This window comes from Vulpes vulpes, chromosome 14, assembly GCF_048418805.1.
Source record: "Vulpes vulpes isolate BD-2025 chromosome 14, VulVul3, whole genome shotgun sequence".
Taxonomy (NCBI): domain Eukaryota; kingdom Metazoa; phylum Chordata; class Mammalia; order Carnivora; family Canidae; genus Vulpes; species Vulpes vulpes.
The window spans coordinates 62434924-62456008 of NC_132793.1; the positions used below are offsets into that span (position 1 = coordinate 62434924).

The 21085-nt window shown below is 37.9% G+C and overlaps 1 protein-coding gene across 21 annotated transcripts in view; it reads left to right on the forward strand.

The window, feature by feature from the left end:
- MCTP1 (multiple C2 and transmembrane domain containing 1) overlaps window positions 1–21085 on the forward strand; it is a 531614-nt gene that overhangs the window by 274885 nt on the left and 235644 nt on the right. For all 21 annotated transcript variants that reach the window (XM_072736754.1, XM_072736756.1, XM_072736755.1 and 18 more), the window contains exons 3-4: window positions 10732–10874; window positions 20159–20238. In XM_072736754.1, coding sequence (XP_072592855.1) covers window positions 10732–10874; window positions 20159–20238 — 223 coding nt within the window. The remainder of the gene's footprint in view (window positions 1–10731; window positions 10875–20158; window positions 20239–21085) is intronic.

Here is a 21085-nt window from a genome sequence, read left to right on the forward strand (position 1 = left end):
CATTTGGGAAAGAGGTTTGAAGGGAAGCAGGGAGACGCAGAACGGTCTTGGAATAATCTAGATAGGGAATAGCTGGCAGAAATGATTTCAAGAGATATTTTAGGAATTAGAATTGGAGGGCTTAGGAGCATTAGTGGGACAGGCTACACTGTGGTTGTTAAGTGGAATTGTAATCATTGGAATTCACGAGATGCAGGAATCTGTATTGGTTAAGATAGGCTGAACTGCTGTTAAAAACATGCCCTTCAAATATTTAGTGGCTCAAATGTAATAGAAGCTTATTCCTTGCCCAAATAGTCCATGGCACGTGCTTCTGGTTGGCAGATGGCTCCCCTCCACACAGTGATCTGGGACCTCACAGAGAGATAGGCAGAGACGTGGCAGAGGGAGAAGCAGGCTCCCTGGGGGGAGCCCCACTGTGGGACTCCATCCCAGGAACTTGGGATCATGACCTGAGCCAAAGGCAGATGCTCAACCACTGAGCCAGCCAGGTGCCCTGGAAATAAGTTTAATATATAAATAACATCTCTATTTTGAAGATTTTTAAATCATTAGTAAAAAGTAAATATATATAAAGCCATAACCTATTGCTCTGATTATGCTTTGAACATTGCTTTTACAGGTGTCTTTCAAGTGTGAAGGACATTATTATACAAACATACTTTCTTTGTTGTATTTGGCAGCAGATAGCTAACTTTAAGTATTTGTGGAAAAACCAGTACCTTCAGGAAAGTCCAGCTGAAATTTGAATTGCTTTTAATGACCCACACTCAATATTTATATTTACCTTGCTCTATTGTCTTCTTTCACTGGTCTTTCTCTTTTTCCCCCTCCTCCTTCTCTTTCCCTACTTCCAGTAAGAGACTGAGTTTCCATTTGGCATCAGTTATGATTAGGGGTTAGCATTATTGAATGACTATAGGTCTCCAGAACAGGAGCAGCTGTTTCTGTTTCTTTAGGTAGTAGGTTTGGGGTAAAATTGATTTAAACTCATTAACCAGGAGGCTCATTTATTCTGAGGAGGAAAATCAGTATTTCCATTGAAATATCTTTAATACTATTTTAAGGGAAGAGAGGCTGCCATCTTGCATATGTTGTGTTTATTTGGCATAAAAGTAGACCCCTTCAAAATTTTCTGTTAGACTTAAATTACATTAAAAGGCTAAACAATCACAGAAAATGGTGAAGCGTTCATCAGGTACCTGACTCCATACAGAAAGAGAAAGAAAGAAAGAAAGAAAGAAAGAAAGAAAGAAAGAAAGAAAGAAAGAAAGAAAGAGAGAGAGAGAGAGGGAGGGAGGGAGGGAGGGAGGGAGGGAGGGAGGGAGAGAGAAAGAAAGAAAGAAAGAAAGAAAGAAAGAAAGAAAGAAAGAAAGAAAGAAAGAAAATAGCAAGAAAATAGCACTGGGGAAAAGTATTCCTTTATCATGTGAGAAAACATTTTTACATACCATCTAATTCTTCCTTTTGAATCCGTTTGATCCTAAGGTTCGGAAATAATAATCCCTAGGTCTGGAATACTCTAGAATTTTTAAAGCATTGAATTTGCAATTATAAAATAAAAGGATTAATGTTAAAAAATAAATTCTGAAGTTAATGCTGTCTAATAAAAGGCATGTGTCAGGAAGGTTGCTTTTGAATATGACTTTAGTAACACTAAAACCTGAGTTTTATTTTAGGGCTAACACATCCTAGTTTCTTCTCCCATACTTATTTGCCCTGTTTTCCTTTCATTAGCTCCATAGAAAGTGTTTTAATGAGAGTCATGGCTCAACTAATAATAGCAAAGCACAAGTTGCTGGAAAATGCTTGAAAACCACAAAGTGCGCAGTAGAAAGGCCTTAATTTTGAGTCAACCACAGGCCTCAGAACAATTTGATAAGTGTTAGTGCCATCTTGTGGCTGAATGTAATATTGCAGCAAAGCAACACTAAACGAATTGAGGTGGGTTTTTTTTTGAACCAATAAACTAAGTTTATATATATATGTATAGATATATATGTATTTCTAAATATTAACCACATGTTAGGGTCTTGGGGGTATTACTATAATAAAATTATTTTAGTTCACTGAAAATATTACAATAAAAGAAATTCCAAGACATGTGAGAAAATCCCTTATCTATGAAATATAATAAGGTAGCATTTCCCAAAGAGAGATGAGGGAGGCTGAGTCTGAAAGATGCACTCGGGGCAGCCTGGGTGGCTCAGTGGTTTAGCCCTGCCTTCTGCCCGGGGTGTGATCCTGGAGACCTGGGATCGAGTCCCATGTTGGGCTCCCTGCATGGAGCCTGCTTTTCCCTCTGCCTGTGTCTCTGCCCCTGTGTGTGTGTGTGTGTGTGTGTCATAAATAAATAAATAAAATCTTTTTTAAAAAATGCACTCAAGAGGGGTGCCTCGGTGTCTCAGTCAGTTAAGCATCTCACTCTTGATTGCGGCTCAGGTCATGGTCTCTGGATCCTGAGATCTAGCCCACCTTGGGGTCCACGGGTCTACTTGAAAATTCTCTTTCCCTCTGCCCTTCTCTGCCAGGTTCCCTCATGGGCATGTGCACACATGCAGGCACTCTCTCTCTCTTTAGGAAAAAAGAAAAGGATAGAAAAATGCACTCAAGAAAAATAAGCCCCATGCTCAAAGAAGCCTGGAAAATGCTGCATGTCATACCCCTTCTTGGAGAGTCATAGTGCACATTCGCTTATTTAAAGGTGATAGAGAATGAATCTAATTTTGTTCTAAACCAGCTTTTTCTATATATGCTTGGCCACAGGATTCCTCTTTAAAAAATTCTTTATTTAAACTCAACTTATTTAACATACAGTGTACTATTAGTTTAAGGGGTAAAATTCAGTGACTCCTCAGTTGCATATAACATCCAGTGCTCATTATATCCAATGCCCTCTTTAATGCCCATCAGCCAGTTACCCCTTCCTCCCACCAATCTCCCCTCCAGCAACCCTCAGTTTGTTCCTAGAGTTCAGCATCTCTTATGATTTGCTTCCCTATTTTCATCTTATTTTATTTTTCCTTCCCTTCCCCCATGTTCATCTGTTTCGTTTCTTAAACTCCACAAATGAATGTAATCATATAGTATTTGTATTTTTTTTGACTTGTTTCTCTTCATGAGCTCCATTCACATCATTGCAAATGTCAAGTTTCATCCTTTTTTGATAGTTGAGAAATATTCTGGGGTGTGTGTGTGTGTGTGTGTGTGTGTGTACGTACTACATCCACTTCACCCATTCACCTGTGGATGGACATCTAGGCTCTTTCCATAATTTGGCTACTGTGGACATCACTGCTATAAACATTGGGGTGCATGTGCCCCTTTGAATCACTATATTTGTGGTCTTTGATTAAATACTAGTGCAATTGCTGGGTCACAGGTAGCTCTATTTTTAACTTTTTGAGGAACCTACCATTTTCCAGAATGGCTTCACTGGTTTACATTCACCTCACCCAGTGTAAGAGGGTTCCCTTTTGCCCACAACCTCACCAACATCCGTTGCTTCCTGAGTTGTTCATTTTAGCCATTCTGGCAGGTGTGAGGTTTTTTGTTTTTTTTTTTTTTAGATTTTTAAGATTTTATTTATTTATTCATGACACAGAGAGAGAGAGGCAGAGACACAGGCAGAGGGAGAAGCAGGCTCCATGCAGGGAGCCGGATGTGGGACTTGATCTTGCATGGAGTCTCATTGTGGTTTTGATTTGTATTTCCCTGATGTGGAGTAATGTTGAACATTTTTTCCTGTGCCTGTTAGCCATTTGTATGTCTTCTTTGGAGATATGTCTGTTCATGTCTTCTGCCCATTTCTTGACTAGATTTTTTGGGGTTTTGGGGGTTGTGTTTGATAGGTTCTTTATAGACTTGGGATACTAGTCCTTTTTCTAATAAGACATTTGCAAATATCTGCTCCCATTCCATAGGTTGCCTTTTAGTTTGGTTGATTGTTCCCTTTGCTGTTCAAAAGCTTTTTAGCTTGATGAAGTCCTAGTAGTTCATTTTTGCTTTTGTTTCTCTTGCCTTTGGAGTTGTGTCTAACAAGAAATTGCTGTGGCTGAGGTCACAGAAATTGCTATCTGTGTTCTTCTCTAGGATTTGATGGATTCCTGTATCACATTTAGGTCTTTCATCCATTTTGAGTTTATTTTTGTGTACGGTGTAAGAAAGTGGTCCAATTTCATTTATCTTCATGTGGCTGTCCAATTTTCCCAACACCATTTGTTGAAGAGAATGTGTTTTTTCCAGTGGATATTCTTTCCTTCTTTTTCAAAGATTAGTTGACCATAGAGTTGAGGGTCCATTTCTTGGTTCTCTATTCTGTTCCATTGATCTATGTATCTGTTTTTGTGCCAGTACCATACTGTTCTCAGCCATAGAATTCCATTTTAGTTTTTTTTAAAATTTATTTATGATAGTCACAGAGAGAGAGAGAGAGAGAGAGAGAGAGGCAGAGACACAGGCAGAGGGAGAAACAGGCTCCATGCACCTGGAGCCCGACGTGGGATTCGATCCCGGGTCTCCAGGATCGTGCCCTGGGCCAAAGGCAGGCGCCAAACTGCTGCACCACCCAGGGATCCCCCACAGAATTCCATTTTAAAAAGCATGTAATACATATCATTGAACAATAAGTCATTACTTGCTAAAATAAAGTTAGAAAAACACTTTGAGACATAGAAGATAAGAGTGTTAGATATGAGAACAAACTTGGAAAATTCAGTGAAATTGGATTAAAAATCGTACCCATTGACTGTGTAAATGGGTAGCCTTGGAAAAATAATCTCCTTTTCTGAGATGTTGAAACAATTAAAACTGATCAAATGAAGTCAAAATAGACTGGAGTGTGTTATCATCTTTCCAGGAGAGAGTGGAAAATATGTATCAGATGGAAAGTAGCACTTTTTGACTAACAGTTTTATTTTCAGAAATTTACCAGGAAGGTGTAATAGGAAGTCTTCAAAGATGGGTGTAGACTCAAGGGTACTCATTACAGCCTTAATTGTGCTTGTAAAATGTAAGTGACCTGTTTAATTAAGTCATAATTCTAGGTAAATTAGTGTTGATATATTTATCCAATTGGATCATATTCTGTTATTTATGGTAATGTATGTTTAAATCAACTGATATGAAAATCCAGGCTTTTCAGAAGTTAATTAATGTACCAATTATTGAGTACAAAGTGTGTTTGAGTCAATAATATTGTATTCCATTCATGTAAAATTATATATATATATATATATATATATATATATATATGTGTGTGTGTGTGTGTGTGTGTGTGTGTGTGTGTGTGCTGTTACAGGTATGGTCAATACATTTTTAAAATTTTATTATTTAATATTTTTTGAAAGAGTGTTAGATACAAATCTTTTACTGAACCTAAATTAACAAAACAATATCTCCAGTCCCCTGTGTTGGTATCACAAGGTAAAGATCTTGAACTATTAAGGACTCTATCTAAGTCACAAAGGTCCTCTAAATTAAGAACTTGAAAACAATTAGAAATTCCTTAAAGAGGGCAGCCCCAGTGGCTCAGCGGTTTAGCACCGCCTTCAGTCCAGGGCATGATCCTGGAGACTTGGAATCGAGTCCCACGTCAGGCTCCCTGCATGGAGCCTACTTCTCCCTCTGCCTGTGTCTCTGCCACTCTCTCTCTCTCTCTCTCTGTGTCTCTCATAAATGAATAAATAAAATACTTAAAAATAAAAAATAAAAAAAAGGAATTCCTTAAAGAAACTTGACTCTTAAAAAATATTAAATTTTAATTGTAGCATCAGAGGCCTTTAGGTGATGGTTAGAAAGTGAGAAATGCAACAAATCTCACCCTGTAGAGTCAAAAAAAAAAAGAAAGAAAGAAAGTCAGATGACTGGTTCATCATGAGTATGCATTTTATGTACTTTCAACAGTGAAATTTGCTAACATATTTACTCTCTCCAGTCCAGGTCACCCTGGTCAAAGCCACATGTTTATGAAATATTTCACCATCATAACATATTTCCAGTATCCCTAAAAATGGCTTCACTCTCCTATACCAACCCTTGTGGATATTTGTGCCTAATCCCTAACTTAACCTCTAGACTAACTCTTCCTAGCTGGATTGTTAACATCCTCAGGCCATTGGAAATTTACTGCCTCAAGTGACATAGATATGACACTATACATGAAAAATGTTGTGTTTGGAGGTGGCCTAGTGTAGCAATTAATTCAAGCCCCAGCATCCTCACTGTGTGACCTTGGAAAATTTAGCCACCTGTTGCATGCTGTAGATTCTTCAGCTGTAACCTCAAGATAGTACCAGAAGTCATCTCTCCGGCTTGTTAGGTGGTATGTAATATCCGATATAGTAAATGTTCAGCACATGTTAGCTTGAGCAATCTAGATTTCCTTTTGTAATTTAAGTTCTACTATTGAGCCCCTAGGGGCACCCAGCAGGATTCTAGGAACTGTCTAATTCTGAGGGGATTTTGACAGTTCGCTTATACATCAGGTGAAGAAAATGTTTCTGGGAAGGAGCAAGAAACAGATTGCTTCTCAAGAGGATTTACTTTTGTGTGTATGGGCTTCTATGCTGAATTACTAGAAGTTTTTGTCCTTTAACAGAATAATTAAACTAAATGGATGAGTGAAATAAGTCAATCGGAGAAGGACAAACATTATATGGTCTCATTCATTTGGGGAATATAAATAATAGTGAAAGGGAATAAAGGGGAAAGGAGAAAAAATAAGTGGGAAATATCAGAAAGGGAGACAGAACATAAAGACCCCTAACTCTGGGAAATGAACTAGGGGTGGTGGAAGGGGAGGAGGGCGGGGGATGGGGGTGACTGGGTGGCGGGCACTGAGGTGGGCACTTGATGGGATGAGCACTGGGTGTTATTCTGTATGTTGGCAAATTGAACACCAATAAAAATAAATTTATTATTAAAAAATAAATAAAATAAATGGAATGAGATGCTTTTTTTAAGATTTTATTTTTTTAAGAGAGAGAGAGAGAGCGAGAGAGCATGTGCACACGCTGGGCTGGGAGGGAAAGGCAGAGGGAGGAACAAACATCCTACTGAGCAGGGAGCCTGATGCAGGGCTCGATCCCAGGACCCTGGGATCATGATCTGAGTCAAAGTCAGACACTTAACTGACTGAACCACCCAGACAGGCATTCCTGAGCAAGATACGATTTAGAAACACAAGACCAAGTTTCTTGAAATCACTTTTCTTGTAAGAGTTTTTCTTTTTAAACAAAAGAAATAGAGCATTGTTACATCCTTAAATGAGTGTTTTGTGATGATAAGCCAGAAAAAGTACTAACCAGACTGGTCTCCAGATGGGAATTCTCATCTGACTTGGAATAAGGCACTTAACCTTCCTGGTTTTCTCACCTGTAAAATGGAGACAGTAGTAGACTCACAGAGACATAGGGAGGTTAAACAAATAATAAATGTGAGCGTTCTATAGACCAGAGGAGGCTACTTGTCATTATTAATATTATTTATAGTATCTACTGATTATTCAACATCTTTACAGTGACTTCTCTGATGGTATCTTAGAGTAAAAGCAGGAAAATATGGATGTTCGAGTTTACTAACAGCTAAGTAAAAGGAACATTGTGTCTGGAGTCTGAAAGTCTGAGTTTCCTTTTGTCCTGTTACTTCCTGGCTTACCTGTCCTGTGATTTGGGGCAAATTACACTGAATCTGAGATTTTTTTCTCATCTTCAATACAGGTTGATCATGTATGCTTTTAACATCTGAAAGGATGCATTTACTAGTACTCTGTACACTGTAAACTCTGTAGTCATTCATTTACTCATCTATTTAATAAATAGATGAGTGCCTCCTCCACTCCAGACACTGTGCCACCTGTTGGGGAAGGGCCTTGGCCTTAATAGAGGTCACAGCCAGTGGGAAAATTTACACAATAAACAAGTGGACATACAAATTAACCTATAAGAAGCATAATGATCAGTGCTACTAAGCAAAGAGCAAATGCCAAGAGAAAATAATAATGAGACCTCATTTAAATTGAGAGGTTGAGAAAGGCATCCCTGAGCAAATTATATTTAAACTAAGACCAGGAGGATAATAAGATGTCAGCCAGGCAAACGTGGATGAGAATAGGTGGGAGGGACTTTTCAAGCAGAGAAGCCAGCTAGAATATGCAACGATTGGAAGCAGGAAATAACTTCCCGTAACAGGATAGCTGGAACACACTAAGGGGCCAAAAAATGGAGTTGAGAAATGGAGAGTCCTATAGACCATGTTACAGATTTTGGATTTTATTGTAAATGTAGTTGAAAGCTGTTGAGATGTTTTAAGCCAAGGGGGAAGGTTAAATTTGCATTTTTCAAAGGTCAATCTGCCTGCCTGGAGGGGCCACGGAAGATGTGGAGAGCCCAACTGGGAGGCTATTATTATAGTGGTACAACAAAGAAATTACGGTAACTTAACTAGACTGAAGGCAGAGAAGATAAAGAGAGGGTGTATTTTGGAATTTATTGGACTTGGTGGTGTCCTAGATGCAAAGCATGGAGAAGAAGGAGGTACTGAGAACAATTTCCAGGTGTCTTGTGTGAGCAGCTGTCAGATGATGACTGACCTGACAAAGCCTGAGGGAGGAGCAGGTGTAGTGGGAGAGAGGATCAAGACTTAAGTTTTGGACATTTTGGACATTGGAAGATCTAGTAGATATCCAAATGGAGGTTGCAAAAGTCACCAGGAACAGAAGTCTACCAACCATGACATTAATTCATTCAGTTATTCACCACATGTTTATTGAGGACCAACAATATTTCTGATTCTATACTAAGTGCTGGAGATTTTGAAAAAAAAAGAAGTGATCCAAACGGCTCTGATATTATGGAGCTTATTCTATTTTAGCAGGTGGTAATAGTTACATAGATGAATTTCAAAATCAAAGACAATAACTTGATCTAGGGCATGACTGAGAAATTTCAAATGGGTATGTGGATTTTAATAACTTCCCAGTATGTACTGTAAAACTCCCAAATCCCCAGGGTCCTCAGCCCATAGTTGGGAACCACTGTGTTAAAAATAGCAATTTTAAACAGTTGGGTTGCATTGACTCCCCAAAAGAATGCATTATAATGGGCAACCATATAATAGTCTGTATTTATATTTATAAATATTTTTAAAATTTGTACCATTATGATAGAAGCAAATGGTCAAAATGGGAGTTTCACAATAAAAAATTGGGATCATTATTTTACTATACCCAGGTCTAGATGTACAAAAAGCAAGGTATTATATTTATTTCAGAAGTGTGGAGGGTTTTAAGAAAGCCCCCAAATGATTAAATAAGGAAAACCAAACCCTATAAGGCAGTCCTTATATTTAGTATTGATATTTATGTGTCATTGCAGTGAGTGGAGTTGAGTTGTGATACAGATAGCACGCTTCAGGATATCAGCATCATGATTGTAATATCTAACATTTATATCATGCTTTACAGTTTACAGACCCCCACTCACATTCTTCTTTAAATCATAGAGACCGTAGTTATGAACTACAGTCTAAACTGGAGTTATTCAATTTATAGAAAGAATTAAACACAATCTTTTTTTAAGATTTTATTTATTATTTTACAGAGAGAGAGAGAGTATGAGCAGGGCCTAGAGGACAAGCAGACTCCCCACTGAGCCAGAAGCCCAATATGGGGCTCGATCTTAGGACCCTGGGACCATGACCTCAGCCAAAGGCAGATGCTTAACTGACTGAGCCACTCATGCGCCCCAACAAAATCTTATAAGATTCCGGCCTCGTATAAAAAATTGTTTCCTGGGAATGAAGATTGTCACACTGGGATGATTTACTTGGGAATGTCTCTGATTCACCTTCTCTAGGAATCCTTAATAATAGCATAGACTCATTAGATCGATTTGCCTTATTCATCGCTCACAATGAGAAATGGCACGATATATATGGAAATAAGTCAAAGCCCTTCCCCTCACAGGTGTAGAAGAAAAAGCACAGGTGTTAGAGTCAAACAAGCTTGGTTAGAGTTTTAACTGCATCTCCTGCTAGATGTGTATCCATGAGCAACTTACTTGACAGCTCTAAGTTTCTTTATCATCATAGGGACCTTGGGAGATATGAAGGGATAACATGCAGTTTGCAGATTACTTAGTAAACAGTTGTCCCCTTCCCCCCACGCCTTCCTCTGAGACCTCCATATCCTTTCCTCAAGTTCTAAAATTGCAACTTCTGAGAATATGCGACCACAGATGAAATTTAAGCTGAATTTAAGACTCCTCTTTCCTTAGGCCCATCACACATAGTCTAAAATTACAGCATATGTAAGTCTAAAACAAGTTAAGCCAGTTGAGAATCATGGATCATCTTTTTTATAGTTGACCAGATGACACCAAGAGAAATGTTAGATTAATCTCTATCATTTATAATATGAATTAAATTTACATATGCCGCATGCAATAGAGGTTTTTAAATACCAGAACAGGGGTATAATACTAAGATGAGAAGATAAAATTATTATCTTATATATAATAAAAAACATATAACTTTATATAATAATTATTATTTACTGTCACTTTAAAGGTTAAGGAAAAATTTAGGAAAAAATATTTAATTTTTATTTTCCCCTGTGATAAGGTTTATTTAACTTTGATTCCTTTAAATACTTCCTGATGTTTCAATGAGCTATTTTCTTGCTTCCCAGCGAATGGTGTGATTAACATGAATCAATCTATATCTCTTTAACAGGGACAAGTGATCCATACGTGAAGTTTAAAATTGGAGGAAAAGAAGTTTTTAGAAGTAAAATAATACACAAGAACCTCAATCCTGTGTGGGAGGAGAAAGCTTGCATTCTTGTTGAACATCTTAGGGAACCCTTGTATATAAAGGTGAGCCAGTTATGTTTTCCCCTAATGCAATGACATAAAACTCCCTGTTTAATGGTTTTCTATCATGTCTCCCTGTCTGATGAGATTTTTCACCAGAGATCAATTATACTATGCACAACTCTAATCTGTTGATGGTGTGACGGATAGGAGACCGAGGGGAGGGGAAGCTCCGGAGCATTTTTCTTTAGGACAGTTCTATTGCCAGACATTTAGGAGGATTATGAAGTCCATCTTCTGTTTGGTGCAGTTAACTGATTTAGTGCATTCTGGGAATATATAAAACAAGTCTCCATGAAATCCAGCAAGAAAGAAAGCTTACACAGAACCCAGCCTTTCTGTTCAAGACTTGTATCAGGGGATCTACTGTTAGTGGCTGCAAAAAAATATATTTTTCTTGGAAGGTAAGAAGGGTAAAGATAAAAAGGGAAGGGTGGATTTCCTGTCTCTATTATATTACCAAAAATGGGAAAAAAAAGTGTCTTCTCACTTGATGTAGTTTAAAAAAAAAAAGAACCTAAGATCATCGAAACCCTAATTCTTTGGGTTTTTTTCTTTGTTTTATTTTCCTAACTTCCCTTTAATCCATATCTCTCGATACTTTTTTTCTGTATTTAATTCATATCTCTGCAGATACTGTTTGTGGCTCCTATGTTCTATCCATTTAGTTACCAAACCTTTTTCTATTTTTACCATAATAACCACATGTCCTCTCCTTTTCCCTGTATTGTCAGAACTGGTACATGAACCAAAAATCTCATATAAGGACTCATTAAGCAGCCTCTAGGTATCCTCCCTCCTGTCACCTTTTCATTTATATTGCCTCCAGTTTCTCTTTTCCACAGAAAGAAAAACAAATAATCAAGATTGTATTCAAATCATAGCAGAACTGGCTGGTCCATAGATAGGGAGTTATCTCAGTGGATCATTCACAGTCAGTTACAGATCAAACTTGTTATTCTACTCTTTCTTTCTCCCTACTGCACTTGACTAGTGTTAAAATGAATCATAGCAGAACAGTTTGTAAGATTGATGAAAGAGAATTTCCTAAGTACATAGTTGATAAATTTCTAGAAGTCATTGTGAATAGATCGGTATTTGCATAAGAAATAGTCTCAAGTGGACATTGGCTAAAGAAAATCAATTAGAAAAAAAAAAGAAAATCAATTAGATTAAATTCATAAACTATCTTTTATTTTAAGATTTTATTTATTTATTTATGAGAGAGAGAGAGAAGCAGAGACATAGGCAGAGAGAGAAGCAGGCTCCATGCAGGGAGCCCGATGTGGGACTCCATCCAGGACCCAGGATCATGACCTGAGCCAAAGGCAGATGCTCAACCACTGAGCCACCCAGGCGTCCCCATGAACTATTTCTTTCCCATGAACTATCTTTTAATATGTAATTTGTGATGGCTGAAGAATTATTAATGTGGGAATATTCTTTTTTTTTTTAATGTGGGGCTATTCATAGCCAAACCTCCTCCCACCAAATGGAAGATCTTTGGGGTCGGAGACGTTTTTTCTTCCCTGCTCACCACTTGCAGAGAGAAAGAAATATCTGCATGAGAAAAGAGGAAATACCTTCATAATAAAGAACTGAGATAGAAGATGAAAAAAGAATTTTAAAAAAGTGGGACGCAAAAGAAATTTTATTTCTAGGGCGATTTGATATAGAGCAATGGCAGTCATGAGGACAATGGACAGGAGAGGAAAGCAGGTGTTAGTAAGGATCGCACTGGACCATTTGGATCTTGTTTGAAGTCCTATAAGAGAAAAATCATGGAAGGAAAAGAATTTCTTTGTAATTACTTTTTTTTGTTTCACGGCAGATCCCCCAAAAGTTCTTTTTATTTTTTTTATTTTTTTAAATAATAAATTTATTTTTTATTGGTGTTCAATTTGCCAACATACAGAATAACACCCAGTGCTCACCCTCTCAGTGCCTGCCACCCAGTCACCCACCCGCCGCCCTCCTCCCCTTCCACCACCCCTAGTTCGTTTCCCAGAGTTAGGAGTCTCTCATGTTCTGTTACTGTGGATCTGTTATTTTAATGGAATACTACTCTACAACAGAACCATGTGGCTCTCCAGTCTTTCTTTTTATTTAATTTTTTAAAGATTTTATTTATTTACAGAGAGAGAGAGAGAGAAAGAGAGAGAGAGGCAGAAACACAGGCAGAGGGAGAAGCAGGCTCCACACAGGGAGCCCAATGTGGGACTCGATCCGGGGTCTCCAGGATCAGGCCCCGGACTGAAGGGGGTGCTAAACCGCTGAGGCCCACCCCCCCCCCCTTCCCGGGTTGCCCTCCAGTCTTTAAAAGTGTTACAAAAGGGACACCTGGGTGGCTCAGCAGTTGGGTGCCTGCCATCAGCTCAAGTCATGATCCTGGGATCCGGGATGGAGTCCCATGTCAGGCTCCCTACATGGAGCCTGCTTCTCCCTCTGCCTGTGTCTCTGCCTCTCTAACTGCGTCTCTCATGAATAAATAAATAAACCTTTGAAAAAAATAAATAAACAAATAGATAAAAGGGTTACAAAATGAATTTCCCAAAATTACATTAGATGTTGGTTAGGTCCTTTTGCTATTCTCTTGTGCTTCAGAATGAGTATTCATCTGTGTAGACCCTTACATATCAAAATGCATATTTGAAAAGGAATATCACAGCAGGTTCAAAACAAACAAAACAGAAAAAAATGGTGGCAAAAATGTTTATTGTGGTTTGAGAGAGCAAGAATATGTACGCACATCTACTTTTACTGTCATGGAGACCGTGATCCTGCATGCAGGCCAAAGGCCTGGGCTAATGCCACACTAGAGGCTAAGGAGCTAGGATAGAGACCCCAAAGGTTGTTTTTCTTTTTTTGTTTGTTTACCACCTTGAGTTTTCAAAATATGACATCATATAGCCACAACTTAGCTTCTATCATACAGAAAAAAATACATAGTGGATTGTAAAATATTTGTCACTTGTATACATTTCTGCATAAGAAAAATAATTAGGAATCACACTGGCCTCTCAAATACTACATGTACACACATAAAATGGCAATATTTTATGTACTACTTTATGCTTTTAAATATGCTTTCATATTTTTCATTTGATTTGCATTTTCTGAGAAATGCATAGGGCTTCTTTTGAGAAAAATCTCTTTTTTTTTTTTGGCTTCATTTTTTCCATTCTTTTATGTTATCTACTTTTTGCCTAGCCTTGCACACAGAGAGGCCTAAACAAAATACATTGGTGGAAATATTTTAAGTTACTAGAATTTCATGAACATTGCATTACTTTCATTGTCTCTATACCGCCTTGTGTGATTGACTGACTTGATTTTGATACGATGCCCATGTCCCCTGTGCTGGGAGATTAATCTTGGCTGAAAGATCTCTTAGGACTAACTGATTCTGTAGTGACAGGTGATATGAAAAGGCATCCATGTACTAGGTGGTTAGAAAATATTGTCTACAACCCTCCCATCTACAGTTAAAGGAAAAAGAAGTCCATGAATACCTTGTAATCTGATTTCTATCAATGTAAGGATTACCAAGGGAAACAAAATTCAGTTCTGAGCCAAGGTTATAAAATTGCATGAAAGTTGCAGTGCTTATACCAATTCTTGCAAAAACAGATTTTTTTTTTTTGAAAAAAATCTTGGAACTATCATCTTAAAAACCTAGATGCAAAATAAATAATAACTTACTTTTCAATTGGCTGGAATTAAAATAGATTTTAATTTTAATGAGAATATTCCTTCAGCTCCAAATGCCTTTGCAGTAAGGGCAGGTGAAAGCAAGTCTATAGGAATGGACTTGAAATATATTTATAAGGTAGAATTGGAGGCTGGAGATTTAAATACAGTGGGTTTTTAAAAATTTTTATTTATTTATTTGACAGAGACAAGCGTGTACAAACAGGGGGGAGTGGCAGGCAGAGGAGAGGGAGAAGCAGGCTCCCCGCTGAGCAGGAGCTCAAAGTGGGGCTCGGTCCCAGGACCCTGGGACCATGACCCGAGCTGAAGGCAGACACTCAACCAACTGAGCCACCCAAGTGCCCTTAAATGCAATGCTATTAACTGAGACAAGAGCTACCGAAGCTGCCACAGGAGGTTCCTGCACACAACTTAGAGCATAGGGTAATTCAGCATCCATTTCAGTTGAATTTAATTAAATTCTTGATTTTCATTTCACTAACACTATTATCCAACATAAATACTGAACACCCAGAGTTACAGTGGAAGAGAGAGAAGTAATAGAAAGGGGAAATGTTCTTGTCAATCACTACTTATTTGGCCTAATCTCGTAGGCTAGAAATCTGGGTATTAGATGGAATGGTTTTCTAAATAGTAGAAAGTTTTGATAATTAGGAAGGTGATTCTGTTTGGAGTCAGATTATAACTTCTAAGACTGTTATTTTACCCAAACTGACAATTCCTTAAGGAACTCATATCTATCCAATCTTAAGATTTGAAATTGAAAAGTCCTTGGAGTACCTGGATGGCTTAGTTGGTTAAGCATCCAACTCTTGATTTCAATTCAGGCCAAGATCTCCGGGTGGTGTGAACAAGCCTTGCGTGGCTCCTTGCTCAATGAGGAGTCTGCTCGAAGATTCTCTCTCTCCCTCTCCCGCTACCCCTGTGCTCACACATGCTCTCTCTCTCTCTCTCTGTCTCTCTGTTTCTCCCTCTCTCTTTCAAAAAAATGTCCTTAAACATGGTTCAAAACCATATTGCTGTGTTACGCAGAATTATTTCTCAGTAGGTTTTAAAGACCCTGAAAGAGTGTCATATACCAATGATCATCAACCCTGGCTGTACATCAGAATTATCTGTAAAGGCTTTTTTGGGGGGTTTTGCTTTGTGTTTATGTTTTGTTTTGTCTTGTCTTAAGGATCTAGATGTTCAAATGTCTCTTCCCTAAAGGCTTTGAGTCAGGACCTCTGAGTTAGAGTCCAATCTGTATTTTCAAAACACAGTTAAGTTATTCTGATGCACTGCTTGAGTAGGGAGCCACTTTCCAAGCCTTTTAAATGCAAACAGCTGAGTAATTGGATTGAAAATGTTTCTAGCCCTAAACCTACAAATTATTCCAAAGTTAGATATTTATATTATCTTAGACATTATGTCTTGTATGGTTCAGTGATATTTCCTAATTGCATAAATTAAGAACCTCAACTATTTTAGACAACAACAAAAATCAATAAAAACAAAACAAGGAGATAAAAAAAGTGTGACCATACTTGCTTTTGCTTTAGAGGCAAAGAACAGATGAAGTTATTGAGTCTTGGAGATGGAATCTGTGGTCACATCCTTATCATAATAACAACCATTCCTTGAGCACCATGTTAGGTGCCAGGCCTACTTTATCTCATGTAATCCACATAATACCTGACAAATAATTATCCTCATCCCCATTTTATAGGTGAGTGAGACTTGGAGAGACTCAGGGTTTCCTGTGTCCACCCAGCAATTATGCAACATGACTTCTTTTTTTCCACTAAATATGACCAATTGCAGTGGCCACAGTTAGGTTTTCTTTGTCTTACAATGTCAATCCTATAATTTGGAGTTTGATTATTCTTGTACGAAGCTGCCTGGGACTGAAAACGAGTCATGGACATATTTGAGTAGAATCTTTTATCTTGGGTCACATTATGTGATCTGAATCCCTTTTCATATCCTATTCCCATTAAGCCTCTTTATTCAAATGCCACTCTCTCTGATTGCTCTCCTAAACATCTTATATAGATAAATATCAGTTCCTGTCACTCCCATACCCTGAGATATTTTTCTCCATGGTACTTATTACTACCTAACATGCATCTGTTTATTGTCTGTATTCACCCCACCCCACGTGTAACCCCCAAGAAATCAGAGACTTTGTCCTGTTCACTACCATATTTCCAGAAATTATTATTTCCAGAATAATATTTGGCACATGGTAGTTGCTCACCACATATTTCTCAAGTAACTGAATGAATAGATATATGAATCTTTTGAATAGGCAATTGAAAACTCCCCTGAAGTCATAGCCACCTATAGGCATTTCAGTCATTTGAGCTAACAAATTCCCATTCCTGGGAGTTGAGTTTTCTGTTACTTATATCCAAAAGCACTTTAGCTGGTGTACTCCCTGATGCAATTTTTCTTGGGAGACAATTGAATCAAGATGTTAAATAAATTCGTTGATTAGAATAAAACATTTGTTGTTCTAAACTCACATGAGAATGAATAAAGGTTTTACAGAGCTGGAGCAAGTTTTATCTAATGCTACCTAAGATTTCCACTTCTCCCAGGAAGGCTCCGTGAAAGCAAGGATCCCATCTAAATGGTTCATAATCATTTCGCAGGACTTCACTCCCGGTGGGTGCCCAAGCTGTCTTTGTTAAACTGAAATACATTCTGTTCTGAACAGAGCATCCTGCACAATAGAATCTGAATCTGACCTCTTCCAAGCCCTGAGTTTTGGGGGGCAAGTAACAAACATTTTAAGCATTGGATTCCTCATCTGAAAAATGGACACCACAACATCCTGTTCTCGGAGTCATGTGAGACATGAATTTAAAAGTCTCCTCAATGTGTTTAACAGATAACAGTGCCCAACGGATAGTAAATACTGAATAAACATTAATCAGCGTTAACTGTGCTTGTTCTTACTGCAGTGGGTGTACCTTACCCTGTTTTATCTTTTCTCTATGCTCTGTATCTCTAAAACTGCCCCCTGCAGCAATGCTCCTTCTGAAAAGTAGTTTATAGAGCTTGGAACCAAGTAGCATAGCTAATAATCTCATTAATGAATGGATTCTGGTGGTTCCATGCTTCCCCATGTTTATGCCCTTTCTAGGTAATAGGAGAGAACTAAAATAAGCACCTAGCATTAGGACCGTAGGAAAGACTTTTACCAGGAGAATAAAGAAAGTTCGAATACTTCATCACCCGGTTGGGTGGTCTCTTATTGACATTTCACTGGATTCACAGCTCTCTACTTCACATCTCTCTATGTACCCCACATGTCCTCATTGATTATCACTAGAATCCCAAGATTTTAAGCCTTAGGGTGATACAGTGAGAAGAGGTTGTGTAAGAGATATTTGTTTAATAGTTAGTGTAAATTTTATGTTGTAAATTGCCCCACTGCAGCCACTTGCAAATACTGACATGTCCTCTGCCTGAGGTGTTGCAGTGTACTCCTCTGATACACCCCTGAACAGGTGAGTAGAACCCAGAAGTGTGATTGATCAAGGAGATTATTTATTGCAGGAGCTCGGTGCTTTCTATAACAAATGTACTCCTGAAGGGTTGTAGATAAATCAAATGATTATAAACTGAATAATTTAGAAGGTATGAGGGGAACTTATCACTAAAATAAATCCCCTTGTGGCTCTTCAAATTTAAGAATACTTTGGTAATGCAAAGTATTTATCTTTACCTTTAAGTATCAATTTATTTAGATAAGAAGTTTGTTTAAATCAAAGTATACTTATTCCAGGGGAAAACCAGTAATTCAGGCTGCTGTATATACTGTTCCCTCTTCTTCATGCTTTCCAACCATTGAGCACAGGTGTGCTTACCTGGGCACAGGAGTGCTAGACTATGGATTCTCTCAGCCTAATGGATTCTCATGTCCTGGAGAATTCAATGGCCTGGTTCATCCACTCAAGAGCTGGCTTGCTTGCTCAGGCTCATTTACTGCAGAGTGCAGTACAAAGATTTCCTAGTTGAAAAGGTCAGAAAGCATAACTCCAAACTGTATCTAGTAGCATCTTCATTCTTATGACTTAAAAGTTTTCCCAGAAACGAACAAGGTGTGGTGAAAAGGGAAGTGGGCGGGGGATGGGGGTGACTGGGTGACGGGCACTGAGGGGGGCACTTGATGGGATGAGCACTAGGTGTTATGCTCTATGTTGGCAAATTGAACTCCAATAAAAAAAAGAAAGTTTTCCCAGATCTCTATTGTTATTTTTATTCTTTTCATATTCTGTTCTTTACAGCTTATCAACATTTGTAATTACATATCACCTGTGCACTTCCTTGTTTAATATCTGTCTCCCTCGCTAAACTGTAGGCATTGATAGTGTCAGCTTTGCCCATCACTGCTTACACAACACCTAGTATATAGTCTGGTATATAATTAATACTTAATATTAGTAGAGGGGATGAATAAGTAAGAAAATTAGTAAATGATCGGAAGTTAGCCAACTCCCATTCACCTCGAGTTTTTTGGCCGTGACCCTAACTGATCTAGCTCCAGGTGTGTCTTCAGCCTTCTCCCACTTCCATCTTTCTCAGTCTGCTTGCACCACACTGACTTCTGGGTGTCCCTTGCATATGCTAATCATTTGCCGTTTCTTCTGCGTGGGAGCTTCCCAAATTGGCTTAATCCTTGTTATTCTGGTCTCTATGTGCATACTTCTTCCAAGAGGACTTCCTGGACTCCCTACCTAAAACAGCAGCGCCCAGCACACCCCCTTTAGACTTTGTGCCCACAGCGCTCACCACTGAATTGCATATATTTGTTTGGGTTCTTATGGACCCTCTCAGTTCCTAAATGCAGGTTCCAAGAGATCAGGGTCATTGCTTTTTTATTCATCATAGTATGAATAAGACCCATGAAAGGCACAGAGAAGATACTGGATAAATAATTTTGACAGAAGGAAGACATATTCTCTCTTTTCCTTTCTGTTTGTTGCTGGTAGTTAAATTAATATTATTTCCTAGTCTTGCTTATGATAATAAAAACTTAATTTTACTTACAACCTAATATGGTTTTACAAAATGCTTTAATAACAACACCTTAATTTTTACTTATTTGTATATTTAAAGCAGTGTTTTCCCATAATATCAAAGAACTTATCTTCAATGACCTGAAAAATGCAAAAAGATTAGAATCATATTCTCATCACCAGTAACCCACTATGGAAGACATATTTGTTGAATTTCATACCAACTTACTTTTCCTTCTAGTAATGCTAATAATATGGGGCAAGTACTCTAAGCTTATGTTCCTCAGATTTTTGAATATTTACTCTTACTTTATTTGATTTTGTTATTCATCTTCCTGAAAGTCCTACTTGATATAAAACAGCAATTTTTAAGTACAAAATTAAAGTTCATTTCCTTTGCATGTTTTGTGAGACCCTAACATTTCAAAAGAAGTAACTTTTAAAAATATGAAGAAGTTTCATTGTTTTTGGTGACATAGACAACCAATATTTTATAATCAAGATATCTTCATTGAAAGCTAATATTGGAATTATTTCTAATAATGCCTTGGATCTTTGGCTTTTTAGGTATTTGACTATGATTTTGGACTACAGGATGACTTTATGGGCTCGGCCTTTCTGGATCTCACACAATTGGAGTTAAACAGGTAACTTTTGAACCATTATGATTTTCTTACATCTTGTCATGAAGCTGGGCCTGTGTAACAAAGTGTCAGCAGATCTGGGTTCTAGTTACTGTTCTCTCATCTATTATTGTGAACCTTCATGCTACCCAGCCTTTTTCAAGTACATCCTTCTATCCCCCTAGTGGAAGTAATAGCATCTTCCTTGATTATCTCATTCAACAACAACTATTCAGCAGAAAAATTCTTGGACACCGGCTTTGTCTCCCAGCACTGTGTTAAGCACCAGGAGTCTAGAGATAAAAGACACATTCCTCACTTTTCACTTGGCTGGTATGGTTGGTGTGGGACATAAAGTGAATTATCCATGTTAATCAAAATTATAAATTTAAGAATCAGGCCACTGTATAGGAAATAAAATGTGTACTTTGCTTCAAAAACAGCTACTCTCTCATCACCTGAGCCCAAGTACAATCTAATTTTGAAATCCACTGGTAATGCTAGGTTATCAAGGAGTGCCTCAAACATGGAGGAAGATTAGTTGTATTTTCTCAGATTAGTTTATAATTGCTTGACTGTAAAGTTATATAATTACTACTACTATTAGTCATTCCTGGTACCTAATTATGGGCTTATATTTTTTTAAATGCATTTCAACTGGGAGCTAAGAATTAATTAATACTACAGAAGGGAAAATATTTTTTAAGAGGGCTAGGTAGGCAATGCTGGGATAGGTTGCAAAGGACTGTGAGATCTTTGATGGTTTTAAGATGCTTTAGTTGATTATATACTAATGTATATAATAGTGGGAAGTAAGAAAGCAGAGTAATGGGCCAGATCACTACTTTCTATTTTATTTTTTTTCTACTTT